This window comes from Meriones unguiculatus, chromosome 5 (assembly GCF_030254825.1).
Source record: "Meriones unguiculatus strain TT.TT164.6M chromosome 5, Bangor_MerUng_6.1, whole genome shotgun sequence".
Lineage (NCBI taxonomy): Eukaryota > Metazoa > Chordata > Mammalia > Rodentia > Muridae > Meriones > Meriones unguiculatus.
The window spans coordinates 88,926,634-88,943,365 of NC_083353.1; the positions used below are offsets into that span (position 1 = coordinate 88,926,634).

The 16,732-nt window shown below is 45.0% G+C and overlaps 1 protein-coding gene across 5 annotated transcripts in view; it reads right to left on the bottom strand.

The window, feature by feature from the left end:
- The window catches only part of Frmd4b (FERM domain containing 4B), a 315,055-nt gene that overhangs the window by 21,622 nt on the left and 276,701 nt on the right, over positions 1–16,732 (bottom strand). For all 5 annotated transcript variants that reach the window (XM_021642357.2, XM_060383832.1, XM_060383834.1 and 2 more), the window contains 3 exons: positions 14,672–14,729; positions 12,891–12,977; positions 587–663 (listed from right to left, as the gene is read on the bottom strand). In XM_021642357.2, coding sequence (XP_021498032.1) covers positions 587–663; positions 12,891–12,977; positions 14,672–14,729 — 222 coding nt within the window. The remainder of the gene's footprint in view (positions 1–586; positions 664–12,890; positions 12,978–14,671; positions 14,730–16,732) is intronic.

Sequence of the window (16,732 nt, forward strand, 5' to 3'; positions counted from 1 at the left end):
GTTAAGCAGTCAATAAACCACTGCAAAGAGGCTCTGGCCATGGTTAGTCCCAAAGGAAAACGCTGCCCAAACAATCATGGCTATTTCATAGTACCACAGTGGCTTTAGAACACACACCACAGATCCTGGTACACTGGCCAGCTCCTGCAGTTGGCCTCACATCCATGAAATTGGATCACATCCAGCACAAATTGGACTCAGAAGGTATTTAAAAAAAAAAAAGTATATGAATTGGGTAGAGGGGTGGGTTGAGAAAGTGTCATGGGGGGAATGGTGAAGAAAATGAGCAAAACACATTGTATATGTGTATATGACGTTCTCAAAAAATTAATAAACATGTTTAAAAATACACACACACACACAAACACTAGAGAGAATATGCCGACACTGGAACCCAATACACGGCTGGTAGAAATGTAAAGTGCTTTGGAAATGTCTGACAGTTACCCTAAAGGTTAAATACACTCACTCTTTGACCCCAGTGACTCCACTAGGAGGTAAACCTCCAAGAGAAATAAAAGCAAATATGAAAAGCTATGGACATGCACCTGTGGCCTCACCATTCACACAAAACTCCCATCTTTACCTTCTTGGGTCGTGCACCTCCACAGCAAATTTCTTCTCACGGAAATACAGGTTTTCCAGCTGCTTCCATTGAAATAACTGAAAGAAATTAAGAAGATCACATAGCTTTCACTCCTCTTTCTTTTTACCAAGTCCCCAAGTCAGCCTCCTAACCAAACGATTGCAAGTTCCAGCAGAGATACACAGACGTCAACCACGAATAGGTGAGTTATCAGTTTTGTGCAAATCAACTATAACCCGAAACCATTTTGTTCCCTCGTGTTTACCTAGGAAACTTCACCTCACCAGTAAATCCTGAACAACAAAACGGAGAGTCTGCACAACACGCATTCAGTTTTTCCCCTGACTCAAAGGTCTGACAGGAAACCTGCATTCATTACCGTAAAGCACAGAGCTTCTGCTTAAAGAGGTAGACCTCAAGCTTAAATGGAAAGCTACTAGAGGAGAGGTTTCCATAAAGATCAGAGGTAATATTTCAATTGGCGTGCAAAGTGAAAGTAAAAGAGTTTCCCAGGCTGAGGTGAGTCGAAGCAAAGGCAGCTTCTCACCTAGCCCATTCTAAGTGGTGCAAGCGAGTGCCAGGAATCCGCTGGGTGTTGGGGTGGGGGCTAAAAGCTGACTCCAGATGTGGTCAGAGCTCCCAGCCTCTCTCTGCCTTTATCCTGCTGCCTTTCTGACCCGGACTCAGGAATGATTTGTCATTTACACAGAGAAACAAACTTTGTTGGAAATGTGTCTTCACACACTAAATAATATGATCAAACTCTGCATTTGACAGGAGTGAGTGTGCCTGGCTGTTAAGTTTTGGACCGATGCAGGTTTTACAAGCTCTCATCTTGGACGGGGTGGTCCTCCTCTCCAACCTCATCCATTGCTAGGGTCTGCCTCCACCTTAAAGTGATACTCAAAGCGTCTCAGAACACGCTCAGGGGTCTAATTAGGAGGGGCTGCTCTGCAGCACTCAGTGAGCGAACACATCTCCTGAAGAACAGAAGCTTTTCACAAACGCCGGCCCCCAGAGCGATGGGGCTGAGCTGTAGGTTTGTACGGGGACGCAGCGTTCACGCTGGACCCTGGAACAGCACCACAGACCCGGCTAGCACCCAGGACACCCTGCGGTCTGCCACTGTCCCACTCACCAGTCTCAAAGGATCAGCAAACACTTGGGGCTACGTACCAATGTCCTACGGTGTCTGTGGAGCTGGGGTCGTCATTTCCTTCAATCGAGAAGTCCCCCCAGACGGGGCAGAAACGTGAGAGAAAGCCCCGGGAGCCTGCCTGCCTCCCTACCCCGACGGTAGCTCCCGGTACCTTCTGAACCGAGTTTCATAAGACACTTAGGTGTAGCTCGGTTTCACAAAAGCGAGCCTCCCACGGCTGACACACCACTGACATCAGCCGCTCTGCCGAGGGCCACCTCCCCAGCACACTCTTTCCCGTAGGGAGAGGGGAGCCAGGGTTCTCTCCCGCAGATCTTTCTCAGAAAGGACTTCTCAAACGGGGCAGCCCGGACTCGCAGGCACTGCCTGGGAGGTGAGCCGACTTTGAATCCAGGCACGAACTTCCCCCGAGGCTGTTTGAGGAAAACCTTTTTTTTTTTTTTTTTTTTTTTTTTTTACTCACTGGCCCTCGAACAGGTTCGACAGGAAGAGTCAGGAGGCAGCCTGGCTGTGTTTTCCTCGGAGTCCATTCCCACACACAGAAAACCAGGGCTCCGCTGGAAACCTGATCTCGGAGAGCGGCCACCTCCCCCCACTCTTATCACTTACAAATGGGAAGGGCTGGCCTGACTCCATTCAGCCCGCCCAGAGCGGAGAGCCAGGGGGCGCCCCGCACCGGAGAAACCCTCCTCTAAAAAACCCGAGGGCTTCGCTTTTTACAGAGAATCGGAAATAATCACAGGGCAGCCGGATTTGCCAAAGAAGTGATGGGAGTCAGGCAGAGCTTCTGAGTGCCAGAGGAGCTCCCTCCTCCCCCGAAATCTTAAAAGTTTATGCAATAGGTGCTTTTAGATACGCGCCCGGGACAGTAGGAGAGGGGCTCGCAGTGGCACAAACTGAGCTTGACAGTGTGGGACTCTGGGTAGAAATGTCCAGCGAGTAAGCGAGGCAGGAAACTTCAGGGATGAAGTCAAACCGACAGAATTTGGTTTTGCCTAATTTCTCTCTCTCTCTCTCTCTCTCTCTCTCTCTCTCTCTCTCTCTCTCTCGCTCTCTCTTTCCAGAAGCCAGTCCTCAACGTGCAGTTCTCAGATTCAAATTAAAATATATTTCAAAGTGAAAATAATAACTCATTTCTCAAAATTATGAGAAAGCTGATGTAGCATGAACGCCAGGCTGTCTGTTCAGAGCCCGGATCTCGGGTCATCTGGGGAATCCTTTAGAAATTCCATGTGACTATCTGATGTGATCCTATCAACGTTTACAGTTGCTACAAATCCTTTTTCATTGTAGCTGCGCCTGATCTGGCTGGTGGTTAGATCTAAGATAGTTTTGTTTGATAGGTCTTTTCTTGACATGTGTACCATCACTGTTCCATTACCGCTTTTCAATTGTTTTTGAGTGCTTGCTTTCAGGTGGTAGGACGAGGCTCTGAAAGCGCCAACGGAGAGAGGGGGAGGCCGTTTAAGGGTGCACAAATGCGTGCCACCTAACAGACTCCAGCTATGGATTTTTAGCCAGGATGCAGGCTCTTCTCTTGCCCCAATGCATAGCGCAAAGAGTAAACCAGAGGCAGAGGCTCCCTCCGTCCAAACTCATGTGGAGACTTCAGACCAATGAAAAGGGGAAAGAGGAATTGGTTAGGGAAATATCCAAGGCAACCTACTTGGTTTGAAACTCTTCCTTCAGGTAGTAGCCTGTGAAAAATAAAAGGACTCTTTATCTCTGGGAAATGAAGAAGGTGCCAAGGGAATTCTGAATGTGAGAGATGATTCAGGCTCAAAGGAGGCAAAATGGAAGCAGTTTGTACACTTTCAGAGTTTACTACTACCGGGACAGTTGTCAGGCATGGCATGTGTCGAGTTAAGACGGTAAAGGATTGTGTGTGCATGTGTGAATTACAAACATATTTGTAATTTTCCTATTAAGCCAGAAAAATTAAAAAAAAAAACTACCCAAGTCAAAATCCTAATCATGAAGACTTTAAAGAAAGAGAAAGACAAGAAGAGGAGGTGAAAACAAAGGTGATTTGTTTTCAGTAGGGTTCAGAACATGGAAAGGACAAGTTTACTAAAGCCGTCTTGAGTTAGTGCTCATTATTGATGCGCACTTAGTAGAAGCCATGCGGTCGAGAATCTGTTGTTTTTAGAACTGATGCTGCTGGTTGCATAAGGGAGATAGCTGAAGGGTGAAAGTAAGACTGTTAACTGGGTCTCCCAGATGTCTCTCTGCTCTAGAGTCCTTTGCAATGATTAGTTGTCCCCTTTGGAACCGACAGGAGGAAGCAGATGTCAGATAGTTGGCGGCAACCTTGGGTTACTTTGATATTGCAAAAATAAATAAATAAATAAATCAGGGAAAGGAGGGGGAGCATAAATAATGTCAATGGAGATATAATCAAGAAATCACAGTAGGAAGACATATCTCGAAGCCATTAATTATCTTCAAGGAAGGAAGGGTCAAGAATTTGAACACCAAGGTGGAAAGGCATAGTGGCATCAAATACTGTTTTGAAAATGAAAATATGTAAAATAATGTATACATATGATGTTTTCATCCTATTTAGTCATGAAGAAAGCTGAAGGCTTTAGGGGAAAAAGTGCCACATTATTATATATTATTCAAAGAAAGGAGTGTCTTAAATATTGAAGGCATTTTGTTGAAATCGACAGTTGCTGTTCAGTTAGATCCCACTCATTTATAAACTCTTGAAAAACTAGATGAAATTACCCTGCCACACCTCTATGTGAATTAGGGCTGGAGATGAATCAGCCCTGGCTGTTTTTCCAGAGGACCTGAGTTCAGTTCCCAGTCCACAGAGAGCAGCTCACAACTGTAATTCTAGTTCCATGTGGCCTGACCTCTTTTGACTTCCACGGGCAAACAGGCACACATGTGGTACACAGATGTACATGCAAGCAAAAGTCTCTCACACACAAAATTAAATAAATAAAATCTTAAAAACAAAACAGATTGATATTAAAAAAAAAAAGAGAGAGAGTAGGAATCCTGAAGGACTTTAGGAAATAGATCTGATGTATACCAGTAGATTTTTGACTCATTTCTTCTTAATGACAGTATTTTGTTGCTGTTAGTCATGGCGCTGGCTATCCTGGAAATCATCATGTAGACCAGGCTGGCCTTGAACTCAGAGAGATTTACCTGTTTCTGCCCCCAAGTGCTGGGAGTAAAGGCCTGCACCACCATGCCTGGCTCGACAGTATTTTTGGAACAGCTCTCTGAGAAAGGCTCTGTGCTTATTGCTGAGTAGTTAGCAGGTCCCATCCCTCACGGCAGGCACACACGGAACCATCCAGGCCCTCTACATTTATGAGCATATTTCCTACTCAGAGCTGTGCTCATCAGCGGGATGCTTACCTCTCCTAAGCCTCGGTTTCCTCTTCTGCTACATGGACCAATGATGCCTGTCCCCAAAAGGTTATCCAAATACACGTTTATGTTTATAGGGTCCTTGGCCCAGAGCCTGACTTGGAATATACATCAGTGAGTAGTTGAGCTAATGTGTTGTGAAGAGCTTGCTACACAGTTGGCTAATTGTTCCTAAATGGACGACTGCCACTTAAGAGCAGAAACAGAGCTGGCAATAGCAATCTGGCTCCACATTTGTCTTTCCACGGAGGAAAACAGCTCAGTTATTCTGTTGACAAAGCTGTGTCATCAGGCCTCCTGTTTTGAGACTCTCCATTTCGATGACCACACTGGTCTGGGTGTGCGGATCTCTTGGGTGGTTTCCTGGTGTGTCCTATAGGGAGGAAATCTGTTCCTCTGTCCAGCACCTGGAGGTCACAGAGGAGCAAAGGGACAGAGGGGTGGGGCATCTGCCTGCCCTGCAGACAGACTGGACAGCAAGCTCCCTCCTGTCTGGAGTAGGCAGGAAGAAGCAATGTACCACAACAAGCAGAGGAATGCGGGAGAACCTGCTGCCTAGGGTTGGGGACGTAGCTTGAGGGTCATAAGACCCCCACCCTCCAGGGGGTCACTTTGGACAGAAAGGATCCAGTTCTCTTTTAAGTCGTGACAAACCTCAAGTAAAGGTCACCCAGGTGTGACAGAAAGGTAGGGTAGGAAAAGGTGTCACAGGAGTTGGGACTTTTCACTGCTCTTGTAAGGGTAGGTTAATCATTTAACTGTAAATTCAAACAGAAATGACTAAATTCAGGATAGTCACAGCCAAGGTACATCAAACAATGAGTCACTGGGGGAGGGTGATCCCCCAGTGTGATGTGAGGCACAATAAACCAGGCATCAACAGCTTCTTCTAAAGGTTACTCCTGGCGAATAAAGATGCTGCTAATGCCTTCTGGGATACCCCAAAACACGTGCAGTCTTTCCTGACAACAAGACTTGGAAGCACTATCTTGAGCTGAGTCTCCTCCAGGAGAAAAAGGCTCACAGAAGTGTGACTGGCCAGGACACCCAGTCAGCAGGAACGGATTGGGGATTCACAGGCAACCGTGGTCAGGCTCCCAGACCCCAGCACAGCACCACAGCACATCATTTCTTTTCCCAGTCAGGGAGGAATCTATAGGGACATTTGTTGTTTTTAACAGGAGAAGGGGGAGGAGAAGAGGAGAGGAGGAGAGAAGGAAAGGGGAGAGTCATAGTCACTATGCTTCAGATTAAAAGGAACAGAGGAGGCAATGATGGCAGCTATTTTGTCGAACAGGACTGAGTCCCTTCTTGAATTGGGGTTTGATTTCACAGCCGAGGCCAGTCTGACATTCATGCTGATCCTCCTGCCTCAGCTTCCCAAGTGCCGGGATTATAGATGCGCCCTGTGACTGGCATATCCCTCAGCTTCGCTTACCAGTGGTTTGCAGCTCATGGTAACTGAGCTATTCCTGCCTACACTCCAACTCCAGGCCATCTGGGGACGGGAGGGGACTTGGGTGCTCATCACACGGGAAGGGAGGCTGCTGCCAGGACATAGCAGACACTGTGTCCTGTCCTACTATGCACAGGACAGTCCCATGCCTCAAAGAAATAGTGATCTGGGTGGGGTGGAGAAATGCTGATGGGGGGGAGGCAGTAGCTTGTGCTGAAGAGGTCCTGCCTAAGAGTATCAGCTGTGGTGAAACTACTTTCATAAGAGATCCCAACAGAGCGCACGCAGAGTCTGAAAATTATTTTCTTCAGGTGTGATCTCATAGCCGCATGTACACAAAATGTCACACCTCGCCGGCAATCAGCTAAACATGTTGGCTATTTTGCAAATAAGTTTAGATGAAAAATTTCTGGGTATTTAAAAAAAAAAAGTGTCACATGCAATCTGAACAGCTAAAATACTATTGTTTCGCCCAAGATTCCCCTGTGGCCAAGTCTCTGACCTCCTAGGGTTGATGGACTGGCTTCCTTCCTGTTAGTACTTGCACGGGGGCACATGGATCTGTGTGTCAGACAAGCCGTCCTGGTACGGTACTGTTCCCAGGTGTTGCCACAGACGGCACAGTACTCTCTGTCTCCATCCACATCTCTGTGGCCATCACTGTTTCTTCCTCTCCCTTCCCCCATCCCTCTCTCTGTGACAGGGGCTCCTTATTTCTCAGTCTGACTTTAGAATTGCTCTGATTCTAAAAATGACTTTGAATTTCTGGTTTTCATGCCTCTCCTTCCTGACCACCGGGATCAGGTGTGCTCCACTATGTCAGGCTTATGCAGTACGGGGCATCAAACTTCGGACCTTCATACATGGAAGGAGAACAACCTGACAACTCCAGGCGAGCACCTGAACTACAACTTCAACTCTACATGTCATTTTTCTTTGCCCATGAACAATTCTACCACTGGTCATAGCTAGTAAGAGGGTAGCAGGTGGGTATGTGAGGGTTCCCCCTACAGAGCCATTTCTTCCTCTGCAGAGAAGCCCTGTCATTCCTCTACAGAATTTTCTTATTTTTGAAAGTGTGGTCAGTGGTCTCCTTTAAACATTCGCCCTCCTTCCTTCCCATGAGCCACCACGTACTTTGCAAGCATCTCATCACCCAGACCTCAGCTTAAATGTCACTTTTCTCAGGGAAGCCTTCCCTCAACACACCAAATGTCCCTCTCCATCCCACGTTTGTCCCCTCCATCTCAACAGTTTCTACCAGAGGCAATTTTACAATTACATGATTTCTTTGCTTAGTTGTTTCTTACCAAGCATCTCTCTAGAATAGTTTCAGCAAAACAAATAGGTTAGCAGACACAACTCACCTCCTCCAGAGTATATTTTTACATTTCTTTTTGGTAACAAAACAACTTGAGTTTTAGCTTTGGCCACAGCCTGTCAGCATCAAGACAATACTTCCCAGCCTCCCTTGCAATGAGATGGGGACTTCCTGCAGGACAAAGGGCTTGCTCTGGAATGCTGTTCACCTTCTTCAACAATGCTCAATTGAACCTCGGAAAGTTCTCCTGACAGAGTTACATACCCTCATTGTGATTAAGCACAGAGGCAAAGAGAGATGTCACACTCTGCAGCAAAGTATGGAGTAAAGGGGGACACCTTCCCTCCTTCAGCCCACTGGGCACCTACAGCCCTGTGAGAGAAGAGTGAAGACAGGATTCTCTGAACTCAACAGATGAGAACACGAGGGCACAGAGAGGCCAGGTGTCAGTTCGAAGAGTTCCAGCTGGTCAGTGGTGAGCAGAACAGGTTCTGGTTTCAAATCCGTGTTCTAGGATTGGCAGTGTCCTCCCACTGGCTCTGCAGGTTCTAACAACCAGATTGATTATTGGTGTGGCTGAAGCTTAATTACAGACTTTCCGAACAGGATGGACTGGTCTCCTGGCCATGTTTTGTAAGCCAGCGTTTCTCCTCCAGACCAACAGTATGTGCTGTATTGATAGAGAGAGGGACTGGACCGCACACGCTCGCTCTCCTGGTCTCCCAGCATTAACCCTACTCTGGGACGGGGGACCTTATATGGGGCCCATGGCAACCGACTGGCAAGGGAAAGAGCAAGAAGTTGAAACAGTCAAGATGTCTGTGACTAGAAAAACAACTAAGCTCCTGCCTTTCAGTAAAGGAATGAGCCTAGTGCTGCCACCACAAGCAAACAGAAGGATTTTGTGTGTGTGTTGCTTAACACATCTGCCTCCAGGCACGAGGGGATTCCAACAGTTAAAAAAAAAATCAGTTAAACCGATGGTGTTCACCACAAGGCTCTCTTATCATGCTGTAATGTAAAAAGATGCTAATCTTGAAAGGCGCTTTCTCAGGGCAGTCTAGATGATGCCTTGAATAGCAGTGCCATGTCAGTCTTCCATCTCTGCTCTCCTACGGCTGTCTTCCCAGGGGATGTCCTTGCTGTAGGGCCAGAGTTAAGTCATAACACTCTCTCTCTCTCTCTCTCTCTCTCTCTCTCTCTCTAACACCTTATTCAGCCACTGATGTGCTGTCCAGTACCTTGTGAAAGACACTTTTTTTTTTCTCTCTCTCAAAATGCTAGGTGAGCAATTAGAAATTGAACCCCAGCCTCACACAAACAAGGCATGGTGGTGCACTCTTGTAATCCCAGTTGGAAGCAGGAAGATCAAGAGTTCAAGGTTTCTTGGCTACCCACACAGCAAGTTCAAGGCATATGCTATACCTGAGATACCTGAGAACCAGTCTTAAAGTCATTATTTTTCTTTTCATATGTAGCACATCTTCATGCATTATTGTTAAAAATCAAGCAGAGAAGGGTTTACAAGTACATGAAGATAGGAACTCCTAATACACCAGGGCTGCTTTATAGCAAGGTTGGGTCCTTCTCTGTCAGTAACCCAAAAATATTTCCCATGCTCTCTTTAATTGTCTGCCTCCCTCATGCCCAAGCTGAGGCGTTACCTGTTATCAGGTGATAGTTATTTATCAGGCACGGGGCAGAATATAATCTCATTTAGTTCTCACACCCTCACAAGTAGCTAGTGGGATCATGGTTGTGCAAATGAGGAACATGCTTTTAAAGAGAGATTAAAACTGCACCCAGGATCACCCAGAAAATAAGGGTTGGGAATATAGCCCAGTGACGGAGTTCTCACTTACCCTGCCAGAGGCCCTGGACTGGATGGCAAACTACACACAGATATCTACACAAACTTACCCAAATTCATGCACAGAACCAAGGTCACAGAGAAAAGACACATCAGGGCCAGGGTTGAGGATGTTCCCCCAACTCCTTGCCTGCATCATGGTGTTTCACGATAGAAGAACACTTGTTGCTGCCTCGTACTCCCCAACCCCTAGATTGGCAAAAAGCTAAAGCTAGAATAAATGAAGAGTGCTTGCTAGTGTTGTGGTAATAAAATAAACATGGTCCCCAACATCTAGAGGCAATAATTAACAGATATCTAGAAATGCCGGCAGGTCTTAAACAACAGCTTTTGAAAACAGCCTTTCGGCATCAGTCTCTAATTCTTGGTCCATCTCCCTCCTGGTTTGCTTTTTACTCCATCAAGACAGACACATGGCTCAGGAGACCCAGCATCCTGCCTGAGGCTGCCCCTACAGCTTGTGTTCCACTAATTTGCAAGCATGACCTGAATTCTTTCGGGGCCACTGGAGAACTTGCTGCATGCCCAGATGCTGAAGCATGAGCTTTCTTTTGTGCCGGTGCTCACAACCCTTTAAACCATGCATTCTTTTAACATGTGCAAGCTGGCCAGGAGAGAGCCTTGCAGAACACGCTCCTGCCCCAAGCTCAAATCAAGAGGCTACAGAAAGCAGTAAGTCTGAGGAAGCAAGATCCACCGTCAGATTTCAACAAACGGAAGCAGGAAGCAAACCACAGCACAGAGTAGGCACCTGAAATGATGGAGAAGGGGAGGGCAAGGGACCGATAGCACAAGGAGGGATTAAGCATCCTGCCAGAAGTGAGTGGCAGCCCTTGAAAATGAAAGCGGAAAACTGCACAGGAAGTGGCTCCTGACCCTCGTCTAGACTCTGGAATGAGCAAGCCAGCCTGATTGTGATCGGTGTGAAGCAATGTGTACCGATTTTTATGAAGCTGTGAATGCACAACAAGGGTTGTGAGTCATGAGCGCTAGAGAGGAAATTAAACTCAGTATTTGCTATGCGGATCTGACTCACCATTACTTGGGGAGAAAAATCTGATTGCTTGTTTTTTGTTTTTTGTTATGCACTGCAAACACAGATTAAGGAAAGGGGAGAGAGAAGCCCAAGAGTGGGAGGGGCTGCAATGGAGGAATGCTGAGATTGTTGTTTTTTTTTTTTAAAGAAACATTTCCATGTTGTGAGAATTTCTCACTTATCAAACTACACTGGTTGATTATAAGTTGGTTTGTGAGTTGGCTTAAGTTCTACTTTGCACATAAGTTTAGTAAAATCGAGCAGGACTCTTGTGTGTTCTTTACTGAAAAGGTAAAATTCAGGACAGAGTGATGAGCAAAAACATAGTAATACAGGCGAGCTATTCCTTAAGAAAACATGACAGGCTACAGCTTGGCTGGCGCTCTTTATTGTGCTCTGTACCCTGAGCTCTCTGCCCCACCCACAGAAACTGTAATGTCCGTCAAAAGAGAATTGGTAGTTAGTTAGGTGTGGTGGCTCACACCTGTAATCCCAGAACTGGGTGGAGGATGGACCGGACGATCGTGAGAGAGAATCTGTTAAAAAGATTATGCATGTCCACACAATGGAATGCTAGGTGGCTTTTCAAAGTGGCAAGAGGGCTGGGGATTGCGGCGATTGCCTGGCTTTTGCAAGGCCCTGGGATTTGATCCCCATCATTCCTTATTCCAGTGGATGTTGCTCACAGGGTTGACAGAAACTACAAGTCGTGTGACCAGCATAGGAGGACACGGTGGTTAAATGCTGCTTTATTGTTTTTGTTGCTAATTCTCTAATAAGCAGCCTTAATGCCCAACTAGTCTGGTCCAGCAGATCTGGATGAGCATGGGAAGGGGAGCCGTGGTCTGTCCAACACAAGCTTCCATATTATCTGTGTTAATGTCACAGCCATGGAGTGGGAACAAGGAAGGTGTTCGACTGTCATAACCTAAGGAAGATTGTGAGCATTGAAGGATGACAGAAGGAGTCTCCGAAGACACAGTGTGTGGTTGTTCCCGGGGATGCTTTACGAAGAACACGGCAAGAGATAGGTGGACATGCAGGAGTTATTTTAGACTGTGATGCTGGGTTGAGATAGGGAATGTCGGTTGACCATGGATTGTTACTCAGAGGCCACTGCTCCACTCCTACAGCCTGCAGGGATGACAGCAGAGCCTGGTAGCAAAGCCACCCAGGACAGGGTGAGTGGGTCTTTATCTCACTGTAAACAAGGAGACCGATGGCCACTGGATGGTGATCTCTACAGATTCACCAGTTCGTAACAGGTGACATTGTACACCTGTGCACTTACACTTGAGGTGAGAGGAGAAGCTTCTTGATCAAGGCCTCCCCCACCCCATTTTTAATATTTCTGGAGACAGGGCCAACTCACAACTTCTGATTCTCTTACCTCTGCCTCTCGAATACTAGGAGTACAATGACATAATGATAAATTGTGACTTATGTAGCTTTGGAAAACCCAAATCTGATAGATTCTGGCACTTTAAACCATTATGTTTTTTTTTTTTTTTTCTTTTCAGAAAGCACATATGTCTGCTATAAAGACAGAGGGAAAAAAAAAAGATAAGCAAAATAATTGTGATTGTAGAGAGGTTGCTTATAACCATTTTATTGAGAAATAATCACCACACACACACACACACACACACACACACACACACACACACAAAACCTCTGGATTTAAACCAAAGTGTAGGAGCTGTGAACCATGCTGTGGCTAGCTTTGCAGCCGAACCTCAGAGCTTGCCTCGGAACAGGCAGCCAGGTACGGCCAGGTGTGGTGGCACACACACGTAATCCTAGCACTCAGGAGGTGGAGGCACAAGGATCAGTTCGTGGCACATGAGAACCCATCTCAACAAACAAATGAAAAGTTGGCTCATTGTGGAACTCTCTAGACTGTGCACAGATGAGTTCTTTTTAATAGTTACATTCCTTATAAGTAGCCTCTGTAGCACTGCTCACTTAGCAAAGTTCACTATGGGCGAGTGCCCAAGGTGCCCCTGAAAGTTCTAGGACACTGACGGATGCCCTGAGTGTCTGCATCGGTTCACCCTCAGGTTCACACTTACTTTCCGAGGCTTCACCTTGTCTTGTAAATCATACTGGCCGATTCCTTTGTAGCTGATCCCAAGCCACCATGGAAGTCCCTGCTTATCCTAAAAGGTAGAAAATACATGAGACTCGTGAGCTAAATGTTATGTTCTTCTAGACGGAAAACTCTATTAAGCAATTTCTTTCCTTAACCAGTACCAACAAGCCAAAATAAATCTGCCCTGGCAAACAGAACCCATACTGAAAAACTCAGCTTGTTAAAATATCTTCTTAGGGTCCCTTCAAACAATACATGCACAGAAAAAGCCAATGCTGTTATTATCATGCAAAGGACTGAAGCCTTACTGTTCTGAGTAAATCGTTGGAGAGAATAAAATAAAAAAATTGAATTCAACCAAGAACTAATCCAGCACAAAGTTAGTTATGATTTTTTAAATAGACTCTTTGTTCTCTTAGTTAAACAGCCGTCTACAAAGGCTGGGACATTTCCAAGGGATTACCAGGAGAAAACAGAGGTTCCAAGCCCCGATGTTTGTCACACAATGAACAATGAACAGGGGAGAGACAAGAATACCTTTTGGGAAGCTGGGCAACTACACAACAGCATGAATAATCAGTCTGAGGTACACATGAGAGTGGATATATCTGATATTCTATTATAAATATAGCATGCGTCTAAATTTGTTTATTGGGTTTTCTTTCCCCCAATAAAAGAATGCACTGACAGAGGAAAAGAAGACTTGAGGCTTAGGCTTGTGTGTATATGAAAAGCAGAATCAGTGAGAATTAAGATTAAATCAGTGTACATTTTTTAGCACAGGTGTCCTCAGTATGAAAGTGTGTATCATCTGATTTCCCCACATCTGCAAGGGCCAAGATGTCAACATTGTCATGACATCAAAAGTCACTGAAGAGCTAATCGGTTATAAAGTTATGCTTCTCTCAAACAAAACTCTCTTCATCTATGCTTCATCCTTTATCATCAAAATATGTCCTAGCTGCACCCTTCCTGCTGATCAAGATAAGAAGACAAAGCACATTGAGGAGGGCATGATACTGCAAATTCTGCAAAATTTTTAGCATTTCACATAAACACTGAAGACTGGTGTGACTGTCACACAGAGGGGTGAGCAAACGAGAGCTGGGAGCATTCAAGTATGACCTAGAACTTCAGGTGAAACTCAGTGGTATAGTGTGGACTCAGCATGCCCTGGTTCCTAAGTTCAATACCCAACATGCAAGGGGAGCAGGGATAGAGGAAAGGAAGGAAGGAGAGGGGAGGGAGAAAGGAGAGAAAGAGGGAGGGAAATAGAGAGAGAGGGAGGGAGGGAAGAAGAGAGAGAATGAGATTATCAGCTAAGAGAGAATACACCTGGGAAAGCACTTGAATGTAGCTTTTTGCAAAAATAATCTGTGTTACAATTTGTTAAAAATGATAATAGACTTAAAACATTTAAGATAACAATTCTATTTAAAACGCTGACATTTGGGGGCTGGAGGGATGGTCTTCCAAAGGACCTAGCGCCCACATGGTATCTTACAACCATCCGTTACTCAGGTTTCAGGGAATCTGATGCCTCTTCTGGCTTCTCTGGGCACTGTAAGCATTTAGCACACAGGCATACGCGCAGGCAGACACACAGAAATAAAATAGTTTAAAAGATAATTAGAAACACTACAAATTCTAGACACAGTTCGCATACACATTTAGGTGCTGTTTTAGACAGCTGGTGCTGCTCAGTGACTCGCACAGCTTGGTGGGCATTGTGGAAAACTTTGGAATACGAGAAGTACCTACCTTCACTGCATAGTAATGAACTCCATAGGTTGGCAGGGCTTCTACTATTTTCATATACCTAAGGAAAATAAGCATATATCATCAACTCATCAAAACAGTAAAAGGGCCCTTGGGGAAAGGCTGATGCCAGGAAATACAATTTGCTACTACTTTCCTCCTTTAACCATGTCTAAGATTGTTGGCTCAAGTAGAAACAGAATAATAAACCATTTTAGGGAGTAATGTGGTTCGTACCTTATGCAAAGGTCAGGGGCTTTCTGACAAAGTACATAAAGTGAAGGTTTCTACAACTTAACAAATAGATTGTATTAACACTGCAAATTTTTTAAAAAGATTTATTTATGTGCTTACTTACCTTTGTTTGTTTGTTTGTTTGTTTGAGACAGGGTTTCTTTGCTTAGCCCTGGCTGTCCTGAACCTTGCCCTGTAGACCAGGCTGTTTTGGAACTCAGAGTGCTGTGATAAAAAGCATGTGCCACTAGGCCTGGCCTGTTTATACATATGGTATTTTGTATGGGTGTACATCTGCACACCAGAAGAGGCCATCAGAATACATAGGACTACAATCATGGAAGGTCGTGAGCTATTATGTGGGTGCTCAGAATTGAACTCAGGACCTCTGGAAGAACAGTCAGTTCTCTTGACAATTGAGCAATCTTTCCAGTCCCACATTGCAAATAATTTTTTTTAAAGGCAAACACTTAATACACAAACAGTAAGAATCAACTTTTAGGCCAGGTATGGTGGCACATGTCACTGCTTCTATATTTGTTCAAGAAGGTACTCTGTAACTATAAGAAATGGGCTGAACTATGTAAAAATTCTTTGTCCCCAATGAACTGAAGTCCCTATTTAATTTGAGGGTACTTTTTCGTCCTCCTCAAAAAAAAAAAAAGTTTTTATTTATTATTTGAGACTTTAATACATTTTGATCATAGTCATTCTAATTAGAAAGGATTTTTTTTAATGGTACCATGAAGATTAACTTCTTTGGACAGTAAAATCACTAACTTGGCAAATTTTTGGTAATTGCTCTATACGCAAAGAAATATAAAAGGTATGATGAGCTAGGTGGATGTGCGCCAAGATTAAGCAGTGATTAAGATGCACAAGCTCGGAGCGGGGATTTAAACTCCACAGACGAGTGCTAACCAAGTTAAACAGTCTGTGTTTGTAACCATGCAACAAGGACCAAGAGAGGTTAAAAAAAAAAAGCTTTGTTCCACCCATCAGCCCAGGAAACAAGTTCAATGAGAAGAACTATCAAGGCTTCAACCTTAGAACTGGCAGCTTCTACCGTCTGCCTGGAGCACCACAGGTGTGTTATGAAAATGAGATTCCCATGAAGAAGTAAGACTGTGAAGAAGACTGTGTCCCTACCAAGGGACACGCGACATGGGTCCTTGTCTTGCTTCTCACATGACCTAGGCCACTCCCGGCAGTGGCATATTCATTCTTTTAACGTTACGGCCCTGCAAGGTGGCCAAACCAGGCCACGGAGAAAGGGGATCCAGACAGTCCTTGAGGAGACCTGATAGGCTAGGGCCAGATAATAGGGGAGGAGGTCCTCCCTTATCAGTGGACTAGGGGAGGGACATGGTGGGGTGAAAGAGGGAGGGAGGGTGGGGCTGGGAATGATGAGGGAGGAGGCTGCAGCCAGGATACAAAGTGAATAAATTGTAATAAATAATAATAACAAAGAAAAAAATTTTTTTTTAAAAGTTACGACCCTGAAGAGTTACTCTACAGCTCCTGGAACAATGATCTTGGAAGTTTGTTGTATCAAATGAAGAGTTCTTAATACATCAGTGGTAACTCTACACAGTCAAAGAAGGCAGCAGAAACTGGGTGTGGTGGCATGTCTAGTCCCAGCTATTGGGAGACAGGTGGAGCCGGAATTCAAAGCTAACCATAGCTGTTTAGTGAGTTCAGGGTCAGCCTGTCTACATGAGACTGACTTTCATCTATCTGTCTATCTATCTATCTATCTATCTATCTATCTATCTATCTATCTATCTATCATTATCTCATTATCTATCTCTCATCTATTTATTTGTATAG